Source organism: Numenius arquata, chromosome 9 (genome assembly GCF_964106895.1).
Source record: "Numenius arquata chromosome 9, bNumArq3.hap1.1, whole genome shotgun sequence".
Taxonomy (NCBI): domain Eukaryota; kingdom Metazoa; phylum Chordata; class Aves; order Charadriiformes; family Scolopacidae; genus Numenius; species Numenius arquata.
In genome coordinates this window covers 26,359,634-26,382,482 of record NC_133584.1, presented here as the reverse complement: position 1 = coordinate 26,382,482, position 22,849 = coordinate 26,359,634, and the positions used below count along the sequence as shown (strand labels likewise).

The 22,849-nt window shown below is 47.8% G+C and overlaps 1 protein-coding gene across 1 annotated transcript in view; it reads left to right on the top strand.

Annotated features, from left to right (window-relative positions):
- Nucleotides 1–20,714, top strand: part of INPP5D (inositol polyphosphate-5-phosphatase D) — a 53,807-nt gene extending 33,093 nt beyond the window's left edge. The window contains exons 6-27 of the mRNA XM_074153106.1: nucleotides 3,138–3,225; nucleotides 3,984–4,064; nucleotides 4,243–4,314; nucleotides 4,602–4,725; nucleotides 5,815–5,921; nucleotides 6,382–6,484; nucleotides 7,305–7,501; nucleotides 8,286–8,403; nucleotides 8,903–8,999; nucleotides 9,888–10,026; nucleotides 10,717–10,825; nucleotides 10,982–11,070; nucleotides 11,310–11,391; nucleotides 12,590–12,679; nucleotides 13,277–13,390; nucleotides 14,480–14,562; nucleotides 15,603–15,690; nucleotides 16,446–16,595; nucleotides 17,366–17,459; nucleotides 17,692–17,799; nucleotides 18,308–18,577; nucleotides 20,117–20,714. Coding sequence (XP_074009207.1) covers nucleotides 3,138–3,225; nucleotides 3,984–4,064; nucleotides 4,243–4,314; nucleotides 4,602–4,725; nucleotides 5,815–5,921; nucleotides 6,382–6,484; nucleotides 7,305–7,501; nucleotides 8,286–8,403; nucleotides 8,903–8,999; nucleotides 9,888–10,026; nucleotides 10,717–10,825; nucleotides 10,982–11,070; nucleotides 11,310–11,391; nucleotides 12,590–12,679; nucleotides 13,277–13,390; nucleotides 14,480–14,562; nucleotides 15,603–15,690; nucleotides 16,446–16,595; nucleotides 17,366–17,459; nucleotides 17,692–17,799; nucleotides 18,308–18,577; nucleotides 20,117–20,714 — 3,001 coding nt within the window. The remainder of the gene's footprint in view (nucleotides 1–3,137; nucleotides 3,226–3,983; nucleotides 4,065–4,242; nucleotides 4,315–4,601; nucleotides 4,726–5,814; nucleotides 5,922–6,381; nucleotides 6,485–7,304; nucleotides 7,502–8,285; nucleotides 8,404–8,902; nucleotides 9,000–9,887; nucleotides 10,027–10,716; nucleotides 10,826–10,981; nucleotides 11,071–11,309; nucleotides 11,392–12,589; nucleotides 12,680–13,276; nucleotides 13,391–14,479; nucleotides 14,563–15,602; nucleotides 15,691–16,445; nucleotides 16,596–17,365; nucleotides 17,460–17,691; nucleotides 17,800–18,307; nucleotides 18,578–20,116) is intronic.
- The last annotated feature ends 2,135 nt before the right edge of the window (nucleotides 20,715–22,849 follow it).

Below are 22,849 nucleotides of genomic sequence, written 5' to 3'. Positions count from 1 at the left end.
GGCACAGCTTGAGCTTTTTCACCGGAGCTGAAGCTCCTTTGAGTTTCCTGGCCCTGCTGAGGATGAAGGGTGTGCGGGCAGAGACGGGCTGTGGCTGAGCTGACACCGGCTGTTTGTGAGACACGCTGATTTGCTGTGAATCTCGGGTTTTTGCGATGCCGTATTCTGGCTTCTTCCACCCACCCCGAGCCCGGCTGTGCCATCTTTCGGGGTCATTCTCAGATACGCTGCCGTCGCTGTGAGAAATGAGCATCCTGGTGCCCTTTGGCTGACTCACTTCTGTGTTTTGATACTGGCCTGTGGGCAAGCGGTGGCCACCAGTGTAAGCGAGGTAGAGGGGATGTGTGCTGGAGCTGCTCAGTGGTTAGGAGAAGAAAAGAGCTTCTAGTGAGCCATGGGGTTGGGTCAGCTGTTTGTGAGCAGTCTGGGCCTTTTGCAGTTCGTGTATTATCCATGGACAGCTGACGGGTTCGTTTCTGACCCAAGGAGCTCAAGCACAGCTGGGCCACAGCGGATCGGGAGCGCAGAGTTTGTAATCTCTTCCCCTCACCCTCCTCACCACTGATCCCTGATTAATTTAGCGAGGGCCAGACCCCCAGCGTGCATTAGAGACACTGAAAGCTGGTTTTAACTCTGCTGGAAGCTGCTACTACCTCCTAGGGCTTGCTGTGGCCAAGGGGGTCAGGACAGCCATGGCACATCTTCTTATCACAGCCCAGGGGCAACGGGGCAACCACTCGGGAGAGGCTGTTCTCTCTGGCAGCTCACGTACTAAACATGAAACAAAACAGAGACTTGTAAGGCTGATGAGTACTTTTGTGAAGCATCCAGTGCTAGAAGAAATTGGCATACAAGGGTTTCCTTAGTCAGGAGAATCTTCCAGGGGCCGGAAAGCTGACTCATGGGGAGCTTGTTCATTGTTTCCTACCAGCTTGAGGTGAAAAACACTCCTGGTGGCCTGTTCAGTCTGCTGCTGTCTGAAGCCACCATTTGGTCACCGATCACTGCTCTGCGTGCTCCTGCTTATTCTCCCTCACTGAATAATTTGCATATGGAGCTTTTAAGGCAGCTTTTCAAGCGCTTGTGATACCAGCCCTTGTGCAAGTGTATGTAGACCCACAGTCTACATTTCACTTCAATGAAAATCACGACATGTATTTCCTTTATACTATCAAGAGGAGAAAACAAAAGGAGTCGTAAGTGCAATTAAAACCACTTTGTGGTTTTGTTGAGTGTGAGCGCCTGCAGATGCTCTTTCCCCATCCTCGTACGCGTGTTACACGTTACAGTAAACAGAGGGCAGTTTTCCCGTGCGAAATCATTTCTGAACTGCTTCAAGCAGCTGCTGCTCTATGTTTTCGAGAGACGGCCTACACATCCCGCACTCTTGGTCACAGTAAATACCCTTTCATTCTTCTCAAACTGAACTTCACCCAAGGCTCCTGTAACTGCCTGCAGCCTCCTGGGGCCTGACTCCATGGCTGCAGAAGTCAATGGGAGTCTTGGGTTTGGGGCCAGACCCATTCACAGTGACGCTGGCCCTGGGTGATCCAAAGCCAAATAGTGGTGTTGGAGGACTAAGTTTAGCAGGTCCAGATTCCTACAAGTGTCTGTGTGCCCCATGGCAAGTCTTTCAGACTGAAATTTCCAACGTGAGTGCTTAATTTAGGTAATTAATCATCCATGGCTCAGCACCTAGACAAATATCTAATCTTCAGACAGGCATACTTTCGCTTGGGAGCACTTTCCCCAACAAACAGGGAGTAAAATCCGGTCCATTCAGACTTTAGGAAAAGTGAGGGAAATCATTAATATCCACTGTTGACTAGGCACAATGCGAGCATCCTAGCACTGCTCCCCACCATCACCTTCCTTTTGACCCACGCTCCCTGGCTGCTCTTTCCGTGATAAGTCTCGTCATTATCGCAGCACGGCTTCTGTGCCAAATTCACACAACAGCCTTTTGACAAATGAGCATCCTGTGGAATCTAATTGGGAAATGCTGGAGGAATCTCATTGTAACCCACGAGCGGTTCTCATTCAAGAGACTAAAGGCTGGCGCTTCCACTCCTTCACGGCGCCCGGCCCCTCTTGTCGTGTGAGCTGAAAAATCTAAAAATTAGTTTCCTTTTCACCCAGCATCCTCAGCATCAGCCTCGGACTGTGCAAAATCAAGCTGCTCCTGCTGCTGGGGCACTCGGAGGCACCAACCCTCACTGGGCTTTGAGATTTTTGAGCATGCTTTGATCTGTGAGTTGGCATAGTTGGGTTGATGCTGGTTTTACACAGTGTTCTCGGGTTTGGCCCGGCCTGGGATGTCTTTCTAGGGAGATTTAAGAAGTTACCACCTCCAAAGCAAAACTCGAGGGACAGCCAGTGTCCCTGTGTCTCAGCCATTGCAAGGCAAAGTCCCCTGCCTAACTCTAAGCTGCCTTCATTGGCATCACCCAATTCTCATCACCCATCCCACCACCCCAGAGGGCAGCAAGTGGCAGAGGACAAGAGCATGACACGTGGCGAGGGCAGGCCTAGCGTGGGCCCTTTACCACAAAAAAGACATTGAGGTGCTGGAGCGGGTCCAGAGGAGGGCAACAAAGCTGTTGAGGGGTCTGGAGAATAAGTCTTATGAGGAGAGGGTGAGGGAGCTGGGGGTGTTCAGCCTGGAGAAAAGGAGGCTGAGGGGAGACCTCTCTCTCTACAACTACCTGAAAGGAGGGTGTAGAGAGGTGGGGGTCGGTCTCTTCTCCCAAGTCACAGGCGATAGGACAAGAGGAAAGGGCCTCAAGTTGCGCCAGGGGAGGTTCAGATTGGATATTAGGAAAAATTTTTACACGGAAAGGGTTATTAAGCCTTGGAATGGGCTGCCCAGGGAAGCGGTTGAGGCAACATCCCTGGAGGTATTTAGAAGACGGGTTGACATGGTGCTTAGTGACATGGTTCAGTGATGGTTTTTATCAGAGTTGGGTTGATGGTTGGACTAGATGATCTTAAAGGTCCCTTCCAACCCAGACAACTCTATGGTTCTATGAATGTGTGCCCTTAGTCTCTGCTGGGTAGCTTTGTCCAGAGCAACCAAGTGCTAACCTGCCCAGGGACCCGACTGCAGCCTTAGACCTCTGCTGTGTCTCTGTTCCCAGTGAAGCCTCAAGGACCCTCCCATCTCTGGAATCCATCCAGAAGGTGTTTGAGCAGCAGCTGCACCCCGGCATCCATCAGCGCTCACAAGTGAGTCAGCGGGAAGGTGGGAAGAGGAGAAGAGTGAAGAGAGCGGGTGGCTATCAGCACAGGGGGAGGGAAGGGTTCTGGTCGCACAGCAGTGACCGGTGGGATTCAGGTGATCAGTTACCACTTCTGTTCTCTCTAGCCCCTTTCTGGCTGCAGTGCAGAGGGCACACAGTGAGTTATATCCCCACAGTTTCGCTTATCCCACAGTCCCCTCTGCCTGCTCTCCCTTCCTGCCCCAGGAGAAAGTGCAGCAAACTGCCTGAGGGCTCCACCTCCCCATCCTCCCCCCAGCCTGCAGGCTGGGACTGCACATTTCTCTTTCCATAAACTTCACTCCAGGATGTTCCACTGCCAAATCCTTCCTTCCCCCAGCCCACTGAAGTCCTGTGACCTTCCTCTCCCTGCCAGTAGCCCAGAGAACCAAAACCCCAGAACTTCTGTATGTTGGGCCCCCAGACCTGGTTATGGAAACCTGTCCCCCAGCAGCAAGCTGACTCCCTTGCCTGCCCAGCTGCCTCTAACCCGTGGACAAGGTTTGCAAATTTGTCCTCCCACCTGTCCCATACTTCTGCATGTCCGGCCAGACTCTGTGCTCTTGTGCTGCCTGTCACGGGTTGGAGGAGCAGAGGCACAAGTTCCGCTCCTTGCTCTGTGTCCGAGGTGTTCCCGGGGCAAGGCTGCTGCACTTCCAGGCTGTGGGTTTGCTAACCAGGCATATCTCTCTCTCTCTCTTTTTGTTTCTGCGCTGCGGTTATCAGATGATCGGTGAAGCTAGTCCAGTCAATATCGTATCAAAACTCAATCAGCTGATCTCTTTGCTGTCTTCCATTGAAGAAAAGGTAGAGTTTTGAAGCTATTTTATATTACCTTTCTGTCATCTTTTGCCTCGAGTTATGCTTCTTGTTCATCATCAGTGCAATCTTCAGCTACAGTAAAATTTCCTTGCTCTGATTTAATTGCTCTCAATGTAGTGCAGAACCACAAAATGCAACTTGGTACACGCAAATTCTTTTACAGGTGAAAACGCTGTTGATTGAAGGTCCTGATTCAACACACCGCCGCTCCCTTATCCCCCCTGTCATTTTTGAGGTAAATATACTTTCTTTAAGAAGGCTGATCACAATGTGGAAGGACAGAAATGCAGCAGGACGGTCATTTGTGTCGGTATCTCGGTTCCTGGGAACTTTGCTGTGCTGCCACATAGATAGCAGCTATTCCTGGATGCTGTTTAGCACCATGGAAATGCTTAAGAGACGTCTGGTGTGATTGGCACAATGACGATATGTGTCCGTGAATTCAGGCAAGCCTTGCATTTGTGGTACACATGACTGAAGTGCAGAAGATCGCTCATGAAAAATCTCTCTGTTTGCCAATAGGTGAAAGCTGACTCCCTAGGAATCTTCTCAAAAATACATCTCAAGGTTGATGTGGAAATGGGAAAACTGATTATCAAGAGAGCCAAGGATGGCCCAGAAGACAAGTTTTATACCCACAAGAAAAGTAAGATGCTTAAGGTCACAAATGCTGACCTTGGACGATGGGGAGGGGTTCCCTTTGGCCCCACTGAGGGCCAGGTTTGGCCCAGGGTGCAGGTGTTTCTGCTAGGTCCTAGGTGTTATGCAAGGCTCTGGTGGGTCTAGACTGCCTGTCCCCAAAGCAGAGAGCAGGAAGTCGTCGCTGGGGTAACCAACTTTCACAGATAGTTTTAGACTTGGCCTTCTGCTCTAAATGAAGACAGTGGTAACAGGACTACGCGGGAGCAGGTTTTGGTAGAAGATTCCCCATAAAGCTGGTTGTAATAGACCCATTTTCTACTGAAAAGCATTGTCACTTGAAAAAAAACATTCTGCAGGAACATATTGACTTCTGAGATGATTTTTGATGGTAAAAAGCCAGATAACTCAGTTTCAGTAACATTTTTCAGTTAATTTCCCCTTGATTTTTTTTTTTTTTTTTGGTATGTGAATCAATATCTCTACTGATGATCAATGCCAGTTTGGTCTGTGAAGGCCCAATTCAAACAAATTCCTTTTTTTTCTGTTATGTTTCTGGACAGGCAGCTCACTGAGATTGAGCCGAAGAGGGTAGGATTTATCAGAGAGTAAAGGATGCCCTTGGGCTCTCTCCTGCTAGAAAATCAACCTGTTGCTGGCAGTGATTGAAAAGATTAGCTTTCATATATGGCTTTCTCCAGCTGGTGTTCATAATTGCTTCGCTGCTATTTTAGATGGGGAGGAATCGCCTTTACCGCCAAAAGAGGTTTTACCTCCTCTTTCACAGATGGGGAAGGAATATCCGTAGGCTGGCTCAGGGTACAGAGGGATTGCCTGCAGGAAGCCAAGGCTTCACTTCAGACTGCTGGGCTTGGTGTGGACACAAGAGCTCCAGGCAGAATGAGTTTTGGGGGTCCTCTTCATCTATTCCTACAGGCAACAGGATTAAGCAACATTAAAATGTAGTTATGCGGGGAAAAATGAGCCTCAGACATTAAAGACCATGTAAGCCCTGAGCCTGCGAGCAAGGTCCTGTTAGCTTTGGTGGGATTCTAGTTGCAGGGACTGCAGGTCCTGACACCCAGTCTGTGTTTAGTCTTGCAGCTTATCAAGTCCCAGAAGGTCCCGAACAAACTGGTCATTGTGCTGGAAACAGAAAAAGAAAAAACGCAGCGGAAGGAATATGTTTTTTCTGATTCCAAGGTACACACACAATGTTTCCTTCCTGCCAGCCTGCAGCAGGTAGGTGGGTGGGAGTGGTAAAAGGGGCATTCTGTGGCAGAAAGAGGAACTGTTGAAGGACAGTGGTTGGCTTTGCAAAAAATGAAATTTCTCCTTTGTTCTGGAAACATCCAGAAAATGAAGTGTACTGTGTGAGGAGGCAAGGAGTTGTGTCAGGGTAGCTGCAAAAACGCTCATGTAGACAAACAAGAGGAAGTCTAGGCTTTCTTCTGACCAGCTCAGCACTTGCTAAAGTAATGCATAAGCTTAAGTGGCTAAGAAAGTACCACAGCAAAGACAGCCTCTTCCAAGGTTTCAGGATATAGGAGAGCTAATCTGCCCTTCAAGTGTGCTGGGAGTTTCCTGGTTCAGCTCGTTTTTCAAGAGGTTGTGTTGGAAGAGTTAAGCATCTCATTAATTGTCTCTGCTCCTCCCTGTCTAGAAGAGAGAAGGGTTCTGCCAACTTCTGCAGCAGATGAAGAATAAACACTCGGAGCAACCAGAGCCTGATATGATCACCATCTTCATTGGGACCTGGAATATGGGTATGGGCTCCCTTCTGACGTGGGCGTTCCTTCAGGCACTTGCCAAAACGTGTGCTCACCTGCCATGATGAGCTCCAGAACAAACTGTGATTGTTCTGCAGCAGATCTGTGCACCAGGGTTGTCTTCTACTGGGACAGGGGAAGAGCTGATCTCTAGGCCTGTTCTTTCATCCGGTTTGACACTTTTTCATGGTTCCAGTCAAAGGACCATAAAGTTGGCCCTGATGGGTACCAAAGGACTTCTCCAACGACAGGGAATTGTGGCTGGCACAAAGCTGGTGCTGCAGTGTACCCTGTCCTCTACCTTGTAGAAAGGGCAGGAGCAATTCCAATAACTGCTCGTCAGCTGGACCTGACTAGGGACTAGTGTCCAGCCTGGGAAGAGAGCTGGGTGTCTGCGATATTTAGAGAAGAGGAGAGGGTGTAGCTGAGGACAGTGGAGTTTTAAGTTATTTTTCACATTTTGGGAGAAAAGCCTGGTTCCTTACAGCTGCTGTAAGCTGTGCTCTGTCATACTTCAGGGGTAAGGTTAAAGGCGATGGCAGGCCAGGAGTACTGTTCCCTTTACACTTGGCTGGCCTCGGCCTTGGCAAGCTAACAACACAGAGAAGGGTGGTCAAAGCAGGGTCACTTCTTCATGGGTGAATCAGGTGGGATTAACATCTTTGTCATCTTAGAGTAGTGAGCCCTGGCTGATACAAAACTGATACAGGACAGGGTGAATGTTAAGCCTGTTACTTCTGTCCCCATGGGCTGTCTGTATCCTGGGTTTGACAGAACGTGCTCTGACTCACTTTGGTGTTTGGTTTGTTAATAAAAGGTGCTGCACCGCCCCCAAAGAAGATCACCTCCTGGTTTCTCTCCAAGGGGCAGGGGAAGACCCGTGACGACACTGCTGACTACATTCCTCATGACATCTATGTGATTGGCACCCAGGAGGATCCCCAAGGGGAGAAGGAATGGCTGGAGACCCTGAGGCAATCCCTGCAGGAAATCACCAGTATCAGCTTCAAAGTGGTGAGGGGTTATTCCAGCTATGCTCGTAACTCAGGTATATCAGGAGAGTACATGTGCAAATAAAAGAGAGAGAGGAATAAGTGGCATCTTGGCTACACCTCTCCCCTTCCCTCCCTTTACTGTCATTGCATTTGGATGAGGGAGACTGAACTGTGTCTGTCTGTGGACTCCATGAGATCCTCTCCTGGAGCTGGCCAGATGGGCATATTGGTATGGACAGGGACCCCCCGCCACTGCCACAGCAGGGACCCTGCCAGCCTGGGAGTGAGGAGCAGATGCTGAGCACCTGAGTCAAGTGGTGGTGATATTTTGACCTTCATCAAGGAGGAGACTGTGAAACTTTCTGAGTCAGATGTAGCCTAGATCTCACCCCAGGCTACTGCACTTTCAAAATAGGCTGTAACAGCACACAGGCACAATCATGAAAGAAACTGAACCTTATTAAGAGCAGGTTTGGACATTCCTGAGTTTCAGTGATGTCAAGAAGCAAAGCTAAGCATATCTGGAAGGCCACAGGAGAGCAGGACTTATGACTCTCTCATGGTGCTTGGGAAACTGTATTTTGTGTAAGCAAGGCAATCCAATGATGAACTAGAGAATAGCACTAGAAAATAGCTAGGTCCTTCCTCCCACCTTTGATTAAAATGACTTGAAAGCAGATCCTGAGCACAGAAGAACGTTTGTGTAGGAGAAGTACTACAGAAGGGGCCAGGGAGGCCGCAGCTACAGTGCAGCTCTGCAGGTACGTGCAGAACTATAACCTCTAACCTTCCCCTCCCTGCAGATTGCAATCCACACCCTCTGGAACATCAGGATTGTGGTGCTGGCCAAGCCAGAGCATGAAAACCGCATCAGCCACATCTGCACAGACAACGTGAAGACGGGCATCGCAAACACCCTGGGTGAGGAACAGACCTGGTCTTGTCCACGGGGCTGAGATCGGTTCAGTCTGGGCTAATACTGTCCTTGAAATGGAACAGCTCTTTCTCACCAAGACTCCTTTGACTACATTTATGTGACACTAGTGTTACTAAAGTTATATCCCACTCACACTGATTATATCTTACCCTGTAAGAGAGGAAATCTATTTGTGTGTATACTTAGCACGTATATATATATATTTATATCCCCAGCAAACACCTTTGACTGGCTATTGGGTTGCTCTTTCTTGGGTTTCACAAGGAAATTGCACTTCTTTCCCTTCAACTGATTTTTTTTAGCATCCTTAGAAAATTTGTTACCACAATCTGTGCTGTATGTACTAATCCTTTCTGTACTGATTAAGTTAACTTATTTCTTTTCTCAATCCTCCACTTCACTTAAGATGTGCAAGGTGCTCTTTGCTAGACTCAGCCTGGAGGTGGATTGATTTCTTGACATTTTTGGCTTATCTTTTTCCAGGTAATAAAGGAGCAGTGGGAGTTTCATTCATGTTCAATGGAACTTCCTTTGGGTTTGTTAACAGCCATTTGACTTCAGGAAGCGAAAAGAAACACAGGTAAGATACATCCTCCCCTCCCAGAAAGGCATGTTGACCCAGGGTGAAGTTCTCTGGGCCACATTCAGAAGGAAGGTCCAGTTGAGAGGTCCTGCAAGGCAGAGCATGCTGTCAGGAGCAGCGAGAGGGAGGCGTGGAGCACAGAAATATCTCCAGGGTGGCTCATTCTCTAAACCCAGCTGTGAAATGAGTTTCCGTGGTCCAGGCAGGTTCTGTGCAGCACAGGACTGGAAGGCAAAGATCCCAACATCGGTGGGAGATCTGTGCCCACGCTGGGAGGAGCTGGAGTGGTTTGAAGGAGTGATTTTGAGGACTTGAAATGAAGAGGTTGGCGTTGCCATCTTTCCCGGTCCAGGACCCAGAAAACAGATGGTGTGGGATTTCTGCACAGGGTCTTTGCCACTGATGGATTTCTATGGAAAGGTTCCCCAGGGCCTGGAATGGCTGCCAAAATCTAGTTATGTGTTTGCTGCTAAAATCTGAAGGCAACAGTCGAATGCTGGGTTTCTAGGACATCGCAGCTCAGAAAAGCACAGCCCCAGGAGGGAACAAAAGTAGCTTTAGGACAGCTTTCCAGCCTTTCGAGTCAGGTGGAAACAGTCTGACAGCCGAGGTAGAGCAGCCCAGAGCTGCTGTAAATGCCACTGCCCCTTCCTCAGGGCAGGCGTGAAGGAGGTGGGCTCACTGGGAGACACCGAGCACGTCACCTGGGCCTGTCTGCTCGTCGTGCGAGGCGGGGGTGGCGACTTGTTGGCTTGTGATCTGCTCTTCTCCAGATGCCGAGCCAGATCAGCTCCTGCCTGGCAAAGCGGCGCTCTCTGCCAGCCCAGGCATTCAGAAATGGCATGGCAATTTAGTACGTCAGGCAGATGTTTCTTCTCTTGACAGACGCAACCAGAACTACACGAGCATCCTGCGCTTCCTGACGCTGGGAGATAAGAAACTGAGTCCGTTTAACATCACTCATCGTTTTACTCATCTTTTCTGGCTGGGAGACTTGAACTACCGCGTGGAACAGCCCCCGACGGTGCGGGACTCTGCGTGAATCCCCGGAGAGACGGAATACTGCGTTGCTATAGAAGCGCTGTCTTTTCCTAATCTAGGGCAGGATGGCAGAAAGAGGGGAGGCAGAAGGGATTCCCAGGGCACGAGCGTGACACCAGTTGAGGGAGAGTAAGGAAATCCCCTGTGCCCTCTCCAAGGATTAGTGGACCAAGGGCATGCCAGGAACACCGTCTGGCATGCTTCGCTGCTCCAGGCGGCATTGCTTCCCCCCCGAAACCTCCCAACTCCCCTTCCCACTGTGAGCAAGCATCTGTCCCCGAACAGCTTGATCCAGAGATTGTCTTTCTGCTCTATTTGGTTGGCTTTTAATGGCTCAGAACAGGCCTTCAGAAACAGGCAAACCCTAATAAATTACTGGATAGGTTTCAGTAGGCGGGAGACAACAGCAAGGCTGGTGTTGATGTGCATCTGGTTGTGTGTGTGTGTATGCTTGTGTAGGGGATGTGTGGGCATTTTGGTGCCTGTTTCGATAAACAAACGTTCAGCCATGCAGCAAAGAGTGGGGCCTTTCAGTAAAGGGAAAGGTGGGGAAGTGGCAGGGGGTGCAGCTCTGGGAAACAGTTCAGAAGCTCTTGCTGGCTCACCAAGTGAAGGGAGTATTTATAAGAAGGTTTTGCATCATCTGCAGCCTCTGCTGTTTCCCTGTTGGCAGGAAGCAGAGAATATTATCCAGAAGATCAGGCAGCAGCAGTATCCGGAGCTGCTGGCTTTTGACCAGCTTCTCATAGAGAGAAAGGACCAAAAGGTGTTTCTGCAGTTTGGTAAGATTCCGAGTTTGTTGGCAGGTTCCTCTCCCATTTCCAGCAACTTTCTCTGCCAGACTTGATGTGGGGCAGGGTGTACAGAGTGGTATCTGTCTTGCCCAGACGAGGATTCTTCATGGGCCAGGCTGTAACAAAACTATCTCTCTGTTTTAGAGGAAGAAGAGATTACTTTTGCTCCAACCTACCGTTTTGAAAGAGGCACCCGGGAGAAGTATGCTTACACCAAGCAAAAAGCTACAGGGGTAGGTGAAAACTTGATTTCCCCTCAGAAATATATGGCAGAGCAGGGAAAGTAACCCCTGCAGAACAAAGTGACTTATACCAATCTCTGCATTTTCTGCTTTTGTAGCGTTTTAAAAGGAGTCAATACAAACAAAGACATTTGACACAAATATATGGTGCTTGGGCAAGTGAATTTCCTGTTCTTTTGTAAACCGGTCCTTTCCCTTCTTCTTGACATCAGTTCTCCTTTGGTTTGCAGATGAAGTACAATTTGCCATCCTGGTGTGATCGAGTGCTCTGGAAATCATACCCCATGGTGCACGTTGTGTGTCAGTCCTATGGTGGGTAGATAACAGATTGTAGATAGCAAAGCAATCAGTCTGAAACGGAAATGATTCAGAGCAGAGTCTGTAGGATCTCCCTGCACTGCCAGGCACTCAGCATAGAGGGACCTGATGTTAAACCAGGCAGAATGGAGCCAAACCTCTCTGCCTGTAACCCTACAAGGTTGGGAATTAATTATCTTATTCTTTTATATGCAGAACAGGACTCGGCTGCAGCTGCCCAGCTTTAAGCCACGCTGTAGGATCACTTTACACCAGTTATTTCTTGGCAACAACCACCACTTTGCCTGTGCAGTTGCCACCAGGAGCTCCTTGCTTGATGGTGCCAGCAGGGCAGACCCTATGTACACAGTCCAGAGCTGCAAACACCTCTCTTCCATCAAACCATATATCCAGAAGGACTGTGTGGTACCAAGAGCCTGTTCCTTTCTTGCTGAGAAGCACCACAAAAGTGCAGTGCAGGGAAGAGAGGAAGCCTCTCTAAACACAAGATGTGTTTAAAAAAAGACTGAGATACTAGTTTCTGAAATTTCATAGACTGTATAGGACCAAGCACCTGAGTGTAATGTTGATGGTTTGCTATGCATAGGATTGAGAAGAGGGCTGTAGAAGTCTCTTGGGGGATAAGGTGGACTGGTCTGATCACAGAGCCTATGATGGTGAGGTGTGGGGTCAAATAAGCACCCCTAGAAAGTCTGGCATCTGGCTTTATACAGTGTTCTTTTCAGTGGACAGGGCTTGCTGGAACTTGATGTGTGCTTAGGTCAAGTCAAGACCTCACTCATTTATTGTTAATCTTGGGCCATGAGTTGTTCTGTGGCACCGAAGTAGTGCCAGTGTATTCTTGTGTGATTTCCTGCCATCTTAGGGCTTTAATTAGCTGTACATGTTGCAGAGGCAACCAGGAATCCTGCAAAGGCTTTTCGCACTGGGGGAATCTAGCACCGACAGTCGCTTGCAAAATGATACAGTAAAGTCATGTCCGTTAACCAAATCTTTATGTATTTTGACAAAAGAGTCACATTCCTATATCCTAACATGAGATTATGTAGAAACACCTTTGACTAGAGACAGTTACCACAGCGACAGTTATGTTTTCTGGAAAATTACTGAGTAATATTTCTGTGGCAGCAAAATCTCACTGGAGCTGGGCAGGAACGCAGGGCAGTAACTCTCCTCCCTTTTTCGTTGGCAGGCTGCACCACCGACATCATGACAAGTGACCACAGCCCTGTCTTTGCCACCTTTGAAGTGGGAGTCACCTCACAGTTTGTTTCCAAGAATGGTTAGTCGGGCTGGGTGCGAGTGTGCTGTCTTCACCTTTGGATTGAAATGCAGTATATGTTAGAATCATAGAATGGTTAGAGTTGGAAGGGACCTTAAAGATCATCGAGTTCCAACCCCCCTGCCCTGGGCAGGAGCACCTCCCATCAGACCAGGTTGCTCAAAGCCCCATCCAGCCTGGCCTTAAACACTTCCAGGGATGAGGCATCCACAGCTTCTCTGGGCAACCTGGGCCAGTGTCTCACCACCCTCACAGGGAAGAATTTCTTTCTAGTATCTAGTCTAAATCTCCCCTCTTTCAATTTAAAACCATTACCCCTCATCCTATCACTACACTCCCTGATAAAGAGTCCCTCCCCATCTCTCCTGTAGTCTCCCGTTCCAAGAGGTCCATGTCCTTCCTGTGTTGAGGACTCCAGACCTGGACACAGTACTCCAGGTGGGGTCTCAGAAGAGCAGAGTAGAGGGGTAGAGTCGCCTCTTGAAAGAGAAAAAGAGAGATTGAAAGATAAAGCTGATTCTTAAAGAGTCCACTCAAAAATGCCCTCTCGTTATCTCCTGCTGAAAATGCCATTATCTTCCCCTCCCTCTTTCCTAGACTCCAAGTACACGGACTCCCAAGGGGAGATCGAGTTCCTGCACTGCTACGCTACTCTGAAGACCAAGTCCCAGACCAAGTTCTACATCGAGTTTCACTCTAGCTGCTTAGAAAGTATGGGTTTGCCCACCTTTATTCTTTCTGTCCAAGTTTCCTGCTTGTTTGGATTAGTTCCCCTTCCTCTTGCTTTGATCTGAATAAACAGCTGTGTAGATGGCTTGTTCCAGCACAAAACAGGGATGTCCTAGAGTTGTTGTAGTTTACAAGCCATCCTATGCTGTCAGCAGTACAATCCCAACCCCACAGCCCTTCAGCTGTAATCCTTGCTTAGACACGTCGCCTTCCACTGTTTCTTCCATCTTGTTTGGCAACCCGGTCCTCTCTTTCTTGAAGAGAAACGTGTGTTATCACACAGAAAAATCTATACTTAGCAAATGATTGATTGATTGATTAAATTCCTAATCGTGCCAGCTACAAGTGATGAGGTGCTTTCAAAATAAAGCATCTGCATTATGCTAACAAAAATAATTTAATCACCCTAGTTTGAGAAGAGTAAGTCAGAGGATCAACTTAAAGTGAAAGGCAGTGATTTGGTTCTGTAAATGGGACTGTGTACCCAGCGGCACTGCCGGTTTCGCTCTCCGTCCCGGTGCTGCGGGGCTGAGTTTCGGCAGTTTATGTAACGCCAGCCCTTGCTGCGGCTTTTTTTAAGCGACTCCCCATCACAGGACCACTCCCGTAAGTGGGACAGCGTGCCTGCGGTCTGTGCTTCATCGCATTATCGCATGTCAGAGCGCTGTGTCAAAGACAGTTCCATAAAAGATTATTTTTTGGCTGCATCAAAATTTGCATAGATTTCTATGGAAACGGTGTATTACGAATCTTAAATTAGAATTTCAAAAGTGTGCTATCTTGAGTGGCGTAGGAAGAGCTGTCATGTTCTTATCCTCCAGTCCATGTATGCACTGAGCTTTTCAGTGCCAAGTTTAACTGTAAAATAAAACCGTTTAACAATGCTCCAGTAAAACGACTTGTAAGTTTACCGTGTAAACATTCACCCAAAGCTCAGACTTTAAGCTTCTCGATGCTTTTAGAACTCGTGTCCCAAGTGGGAAAAGAATTGTAGGCCCTCTGGAGATCCAGCACCTGAAAAGGATTTGTAGCCAAGTTCTTCTGGTGAGCTCCTTTCTCATCACTTTGCAGGTTTTGTGAAGAGCCAGGAAGGAGAGAATGAGGATGGGAACGAAGGGGAGCTTGTGGTCAAGTTCGTTGATGCCCTTCCAAAGGTAAACTGGGACTTACGTTTCCATATCCACATGGAAGAGAAGCCTTGCTCTTGCACCCCATAAGCAGCATTGTCTTTTGCTGATATAAATGTTACTTTCAGGAACATGGTTGAGGTCTTGTTTACACTCAAAAGACGCTGTGAGAATGCAGAATGGGCTTAAGCTAACAGAGCATGTTATAAGCAGGAAAGGACTTTCTTGCCATAAACTTTCCTCTGTATCAGGAATTTTGCTGGTCTGATTATGTCACTCCAGAGCATGACTTTTCTCTCACCTTTTTAGTGGACATAACTATAGTGACAAGTCTTTTAAGCAGGCCCTTTCTTTTTAGTTATAGATGGAAGATAAAAGAGCTGTGCTGGAGTTTCTTTACCCTATGAGACAAAAGGTTTTTTTCTTGATATTTTTGAGAAAAGTTGACTAAGTATTTTTTTACCTGCATTAAAAAGACCGTCAATGGCCAGGAGTAGTGTTCTGCATGTCAGTGTCAAAGGCAAGTGTCCTATCCTTGAGATCGGAGTTGTTCTCCATTTCCTGGCGTGGCGGGAACTGGAAGAACCACCAGAGCTCTTGGATTTGGAGCAAACATGCATGTCAGAACCCTTCTGAATAGCCCAAAGGAAGAGCTGCTGACTTTGGAAAGAGTGCCTTACACTGAGAGATTGGGAAAAACCTCTATAATAAGTGATTGTAACAACAGCCAAACAGATTTTGGGGAACAGACTGTAGTCAGAGTCCAGATCGCTTGCTCCTAGAGCAATTTTCGGTCTGCACTGTAGGAAAAACACATAGTGCAGCCCAATGTGAGTGCTTGATTTGTAGCATTCTGTCTGCTGTGCCAGGACCCAGAGTGGGGGCACTCTAAAAGCATATAGCCTTCAACCACAGATCTCCAGACACCATCAAAGAGGCTGATCCTGGGGGTAACATGACACCCTCATGGGTCTGTCCAGCTGAGTTTTGCTCATTTGAGGCATGGAGGGGAACCGTGTTCACGTAGACCACCTGTGGTGTTGACCCACGTTAACTTGTCTTTGCAGCTGACTCCAATTATTTCAGACCCAGAATACCTACTGGATCAACACATCCTCATCAGCATTAAGTCATCAGACAGTGATGAATCTTATGGTAAGTGCTTTAGCTCTAAAGTTCTGGATGAGTCAAAATCTACTTAGATTTTTCCAAACCACTGAAAGAGTGGGAGAGAAGAGAAGTAGCTCTTATAGACTGAACATCTATGATGCTCTGACTTCTGATTTAGAATTCAATACATACAAAATACGTTGTGGGCAATATTTTGTGAGGTAATGATGATTAGAGGAATACAAAGTAGAAGCATCAATCTGTGTGAGCTTTACCAGCCCTGAAAGAGGAATGGCTTAAAAAGAAAGTACTTTACAGGAATTAAATCAGGAATCAGTCTGTTTGAATGGGTTTATTCAGAACATAAGAATCCTGTTTCACTGGCACTTACTTGATGCATTTCTCCTGGCTACGGAAGTCATCGTCAGTGCTGCTTTGCTTGCAAATTCTAACCAGCCAGAGATTGCAGTCCTTGTCCACAGAAGGCTCTTTGCTGAAATCCCATTAACTGAAATGGCAGTCACGGGCTCATGTTTTCCTTACCAATAATGGAAACTCAGAACCCTGTAGTTACCTGCAGGTGTCTCCAATGCCCAGATCCTTCACACGTACGTGAAGAAGTGAAATGAATGCCCCTGATTTCTCAAGAGATACTACGCTCCTTGCTGTCATACAAAGCAGGTTCTCTCCAGTAATCTCAGCCCTGTCGGCATAGTGATGGTAGATGACTGACAGGAGAAAGAGATTTCGGTGCTTTTTTTTCTCAGTCCCAGGCTCATTGTCTCCTTGTCATCCTCCAGGGGAAGGCTGCATTGCCCTGCGAATAGAAGCAACAGAATCCTTAGTTCCTATCCATACCGTGCTGACACACCATGGTGAGAAAACAGGGGTCTTCCAAGGCGAAATCAAGTTACAAACATCACAAGGAAAACAGAGAGAGAAACTGTATGGTAAGGAACGAGATCATCTCTGCAGTGCTTGCTCTAGAGAATATGTATCTCAAAAGATTTCTGATAACTGTCAAGAAATTGAAAATTATCCTTGCAGTGCTTTTAGTCCCCAAAAGGCAAGAGCTTTTGATGCTGACTGCAAGGAGATGTGAGTATCGTTAGTACTCAGGAGTATACCTGTACTCTTCCAGATAGACACAGCCATTCCATTGGGTTTTTCTTTTTCATCGTTCAAGTAAATTCGGCAGACTGAGAGAGCCCCCTGTCTGTCACTGATACTGATTTTATCGAATGATGATAACCTTATTTCCACTTGGAGTGGATATATAACGAGGTACTAAAGCTCTTCCTGGTCCAGTCACCCTGAGGAACATCTGCAAAGAGCACGTGAGGCTCTCTAGGAGCAGTTTCTCACCCAGGAGATCACAAACTTTGATTATTCTCACCTTGCTCCCTGTTGTTCTCTTTCGGAGTACAAAACCAGCCTCACAACTTTTACTACTATTATTGTCAATGGTTAAATGACTTGTATGTGACTGTTTGGGGGATCATGACCTTTGTATTTCAAGATACGTACTTTTTCCTATGTCAACAAAACACGACATGGATTAGTGGGCAGTTGAAAACATAATGGCAACAACTGTTTAAAAACTGTCTCCCTGTCATTCTGATAGACAGAGATGCCTTAATACAAGCAGTAACCCAGAAAACTTAGGGAGTTAGACTCTGAAGCTGCCAAAACACTCTTTTATGCCTTTTCTTCCCTTCAGATTTTGTCAAGATTGAACGTGATGAAATTGCTGGGCAGAAACCAAAGAACAGCAGCAACTTGGAGCCTGGCAAAGACTGGGATCAGACTAACAGGTAAAGGGCAAGTGGGTAAGTCAGTTACGGAAAACTAGTTGGCTCAATAAATGCAAAGCTGGGAGCAGTATGAATAGCATATATAGTATCAATGGCACGGTGAGCACAGGGAAGCTGCCTTTGTGGCTTTGCTGGTCAATGCTTCTGTGCCCAAAGCTTCAAAAGCTGAGAATGCGTTAGTCAGACTGGGTCCCTGCACCACACTTAAAGAGGGCCCTTTTATTTCCAACAGAAAGTCAAAATCCACTCACCTGATGGCCAGAGAGGCAGCAGCCATTGCTCGCTACTGGGGGAGTGCTTCCTCTTCTCCAGACAACCCAGGAAAGGAGGATATCTTACGGTAACCTTGCTGCTTTGCCTCTGCCGGCTCGGGGTGGGGAGCTGTGCTCAAACTGCCTCTCTTTTCCTTCCCAAGAGTCACGGGGCACTTCTGGGTAAGGCTGTCCTTTCACTCCAGCCTCTCCTTCCTGCTGAACTGCTGGCGGGAAGCAGCAGTTTCTGCTGGGCCCAGAAACCTGTGAAAGCCCCTGTAGGTGGCTGCAGAAGCCGAATGCTCTCTGCAGCCTGGAAATTGAAGCCTCTGCTGGGGCCAGAGGAACTATTTGGGGTTGGCAGAGGTGGCCCTGACCCAGCTTCTTCCTCTCCAGTGACCCCGGGGAGGGAGGCACTAACAAGACTCCCACTTATTCCCTGATTCTGAAGCAACTGTGACAAAAAAAAAAATAATAGTAGGTGGTATGGAATCTAAGAGTCAGTGGGCACTAACTCCTTCGTAGCTGGCAGGGGGACAAAAAAAATAAATGTATCTGTGCATGTATCTTTCTAACAATATTTCTTCTTTCCAGCAGCTCCACTCCCACAGACATCAGCAACCCCAACTACCTGGGGCTGGCTGGTTTCTCTCAGCAGCCCTCTGCAACCAGCCAGCTGAAGCAGATACCTTCACCAGACCAGCCACCTTCTCTCTGGAGCTATGAGCAGCAGCCCAAAGAGGCTGCTCCCATCCTGGGACAGAGTCAGTCATCCTCCACGTCACCCTCCTTGTCGCCTCTATCTCCAAAACCACCCCTCCAGCCTACAGGAAGCAGAAGCCTTTGTAGTCGCAGTCAAGAGTACCTGTGAGTCTTTGAGTTCGGCACTCAAAGGGGCCGGTCCCCTCTCTCCTCCCATTCTGCCCAGTCACTGTTTCATTATCTGTAGGGAGAATTCAAGGTGCAGCGTGTTCTTTCAGTCTTTTATCTCTAGAATTAGAAAACAATAAGTGAAGGTCACAAGGGCAAACATTGCAGACTCAGAAGATAGCATTCGTAGTTTCTCAGACTTCTGTGAAAGGAAATATATGCTTAAGTTTAATTCTCTACCAAGAGAAGAGGAGGACACCAGTAGAGAGTTGAGTGTAGTAACAAAGAAGAAAAGGGAAGAGCGTGGCATAGATCTTTCCAGTGGATGGGAAAGATAGCTCCTTCACGTGTCATGTGTGAAGTACTTTAGCTGAATTTCTGCTTACGCTGCTCTACGAATGCCCAGCTTGCTGTAGAAGTTAGCATCCATGTGCTGCATCTATCATGAGTCTCGATGCAGTATTTCCATCCAGCAACTGAAAATATCCCATCCTTCTCAATTCAGTAAAGCTTCTCCTCCCCAGTGCATGTAGGCAATTAGTGCCCTCGTTACAGACCTCTTTTTCGTAGCCACAGCTGCTTTCAGAGCCTGGGCTGGAGTTCAATGGTAAATGTACGTGGCACTCTGTAAGCCAGAACTTGCAGAAGCCGGAGCTGCAAGTCGGAGCCTCAGTCTGTGAGGTACCTGACAGCGCTTCAGCACGCTCTCGGCTGTTTCCTCCTGCATTTAGGGACTTCCAGAAAACAACCTGAAGGAAGGAACACAGCTCATTTGAAGGCACCCAAAAAACACGTGCCGCTCACCCCCCTATTCCACTCTGTTCAGTGACATTGTGGCTGATCTTTTCAGTGTCGTGGCGGGTCTCCAGATGAAAGCCTTGCCAAATCAGGTCGAGTCAGTCACACAAACCCCACAAAACCTCCCATGTTCCCATAGTACAGCCGTGCTGTCATTCCAGTCTGAGCCTCCATTCAATGATTGCCTCACCCTACAGTGTGTAGCTACTACTTATATATTGTGCATTTGGGTGCATTAAAGAGTTTTATCCCTTCCCGTGTGGCACTGGTAGCAAAAGGAGATTGAGCTAGTTGTAAAATGCTACAGTATGATGTGAGCTCTTACGTTAACTGGCCAGACAGCCATTTCAGTCCTCTCCGCCAGATCTGAAGATTCTTATTAATATTTTAATTCAGATTTGTGCGTGTTGCAGAGCTGTCAAAGCACTCGGCACAGTTTGGCTCGGGAGCTTATTTCTGTTTAAAGGAGAAGCCAAGTATGACTTTGACATGGCTGTAGTCCAGCAGGGAGTTTGTACAGTACCGTGCATATCTGCTTTCTGCTGTCATGTTAATAATGATTAAACAAAGTAAAAACAATAGACAATTCTGTTCTCTCCCCCCGAGTTTAATTGTTATCCTTTGCACAGTCAGTTTGATTTTATCGTGCTCGTTTCCTATTCATTTTCTCTTTAAATCAGTCGGTATCTCTCGCCTGCTCTTTACAAGTCTCTTTTTACACTGCTTTGATGACTGTAGGCCACCTGAACTGGGGAAAACCACAGCAGAGCCTTTGCTTCAGGAGGAGGGACAGCAAAAGCCTGAGATGTTTGAGAACCCGCTGTACGGCTCTATGGCCTCGAAGGGCAAGGTGGCATCAAAGAAAGAGCAGGACCACCCCAAGGCCTCGCGAAAAGAGCAGCCACCGCTGCCTGAGCAGAGCTTTCATCTCACCAAGTCACAGGAGCCCGAGAACAGCAAGACCTCTGGCAAACAACCGTCGCCACCTTTCCTGGTCCCCACACAGCGATTTCGGTCCTACACTTGCTCCGGCCAGTCTGAAGAAAAGAATCCGGGAGAAAAGACTCAAGGCAAACCGAAGGTGACAACATCCTTAGAAAATTCGGCACCGCTCAAAAAACTAGTCAAGCCATCGAGGTCTGAAGTCAGCCCAAGCACCCAGGGACAGCCCCACAAGCCGCCCCTTCCCTCGAAGAGCCGGGCAGTGCTGGACATGCAGAACTCCAAGGGCCGTGACTATCGGGACAGTTCAGAGCTGCCGCACGCCGGGAAGCATCGGACAGAAGAGGGACCGGTCGGCCGGACGACAACACCGGTGTGTTACCTGTGGGAGTAAGGCAGGGGGGGAAGTTTTTTTTCCTCACCAAGCCTGGAGGAGACCGTCCCGCAAACCTACAGGGCTTGCAGAGCAGGGGGATGCAAGGGAGTATCTCAAAGCAGTATTGCTGCAGAAGATGTCACGTTGTGAGTAGGTCCAGAGAAGGCCACAAAGATGCTCAGAGGGCTGGAGCACCTCCCCTGTGAGGACAGGCTGAGAGTTGGGGTTGTTCAGCCTGGAGAAGAGGGAAGAAGTCTCTCTCTCTCCCCGGGGAGACCTTATAGCAGCTTTCCAGTATCTGAAGGGGGCCTACAAGAAAGCTGGAGAGGGACTTTTTACAAGGGCATGTAGGGATAGGACAAGGGGTAACAGTTTTAAACTGAAAGAGGGGAGATTTAGATTAGGTATCAGGAAGAAATTCTTTCCTGTGAGGGTGGTGAGACCCTGGCCCAGGTTGCCCAGAGAAGTTGTGGATGCCCCATCCCTGGAGATGCTCAAGACCAGGCTGGATGGGGCTTTAAGCAACCTGGTCTAAGTGGGAGGTGTCCCTGCCCAGGGCAGCGGGTTGGAACTTGGTGATCTTGAAGGTCCCTTCCAACCCGAACCATTCTATGAAACCATGGCCTTAGTTTTGCATGAAGTTTTAACTTCTTTTGGACTATTTAAGCTTGATGGCCAGGAAAGGAATGCAAATAGTCAGCTACTTTGTTTTTGCTCGTTTGGTGCATACTGCATTGTTTCTGAGAATGTCCAAACTTGGCCTGACAGCACAAACCTACAGTATTGGCTAATACAGTTGCGTAGCTGTAATTAATAAAAATCTAATTAAAAGTAGTTATCTACAGGAAGCACTTATCAACTTAGAACAGTGGTGTCCAGAAACATTACTGAACCCTCTACAGAAATAATCACAATAATCACAAATCTGCTTTTCTGGGCTGGTGGGTTTTGGTTGGGTGAGGTTTTTTGTTTGGTGTTTTTTGTTTTGTTTTGTTTTCTCTCCAGAACATCATGAGCTGGATGAGAAGGAGTAGGGAAGGTCTTCGTAAATGGGTTTGGGAGAAAAAGAGAGCCCACTTGAGAAAGCTGTAGGGTTTTTTTTCCTTCTCCATCAAAACTCTTAGAACTGACAGTAGACAAGCTGACATCTTCTCTTGTCTCTACAGTGAAAACGACACAGGCAGATGGCACCCTGGGAGGAATCCTGATGGGAAGAAAGACGGAGATTACTGCTTTGTTCACAGTGATATCCTCTGGCCTGGTTCTAAAAAGACTGGGGGATTTTATTTTTGAGGGTGTTATCCCTCTCTCTGATTATGAAAGTGTTCTAGCTGAGAAGTTTATCCTATGTTGCTCAGCCCAAGAGGAGCCTGGACCACAATACCAAATGCAAGTTAGCCTTCTGTAGTGTCACTGCGGTACTTCTGTTAAGAGGCAGGTCGTTAAGTACATGCATTAGTAAATGTTTGGAAAAAGAGGAAGGTACGGTATAAGGACTAGGAGACGGAAAGGGGGTATTCAAAGAACTCCCTTCCTACAAAAGCAAATTTTTTATTTTGTGTTACAGAATTCCTATTAAAGAGTGATATGCAAAAGAAAGCATTTTGAAAGCGGTACGGCTCCAACAGCATGTCCTACCCGTGGAGCAAGGCGTTAGGGGAGGGTGGGAACAGAGTTTGACCAGCAGAGACTGATGGATGTCACACACCGCCAGCGGAGCCAGCTTTGCCTCTGGTGTGAGCTGCCAGGCTGCGTACACGCATTATTCCTGCAGAGTGTGAGGGCTGGCCCGTGGCACTGTAGCTCTTCTGTGGGTTTTTGTTTTGTTTTTTTTCTTTCTAGCAGGTAGTGCTTTTGGACCCCTCACAGACAAGTCAGAACTACGTGCAGGAATGGGAGAGCAGGCAGGGTCCATCGGCAGCCCTGAGGGACGGAGAGCAGTCGTTCCAGCCCGTCTCACAGCAAGCGCTCTGCTTTCGAAGGACACTGGCCGGCTGGTTTTGTAGCATTCGTAATAGATTAATGCTGACCTTACTGTACACTTTTTGTTCATTGACTGAGAATGAATAATGTTAACATACTTGTCATTTCTGTTATATTCATGTGAAGTATTAATGCCGTGGTTACAATTAGGCTATGCCTGTTGGTGACTT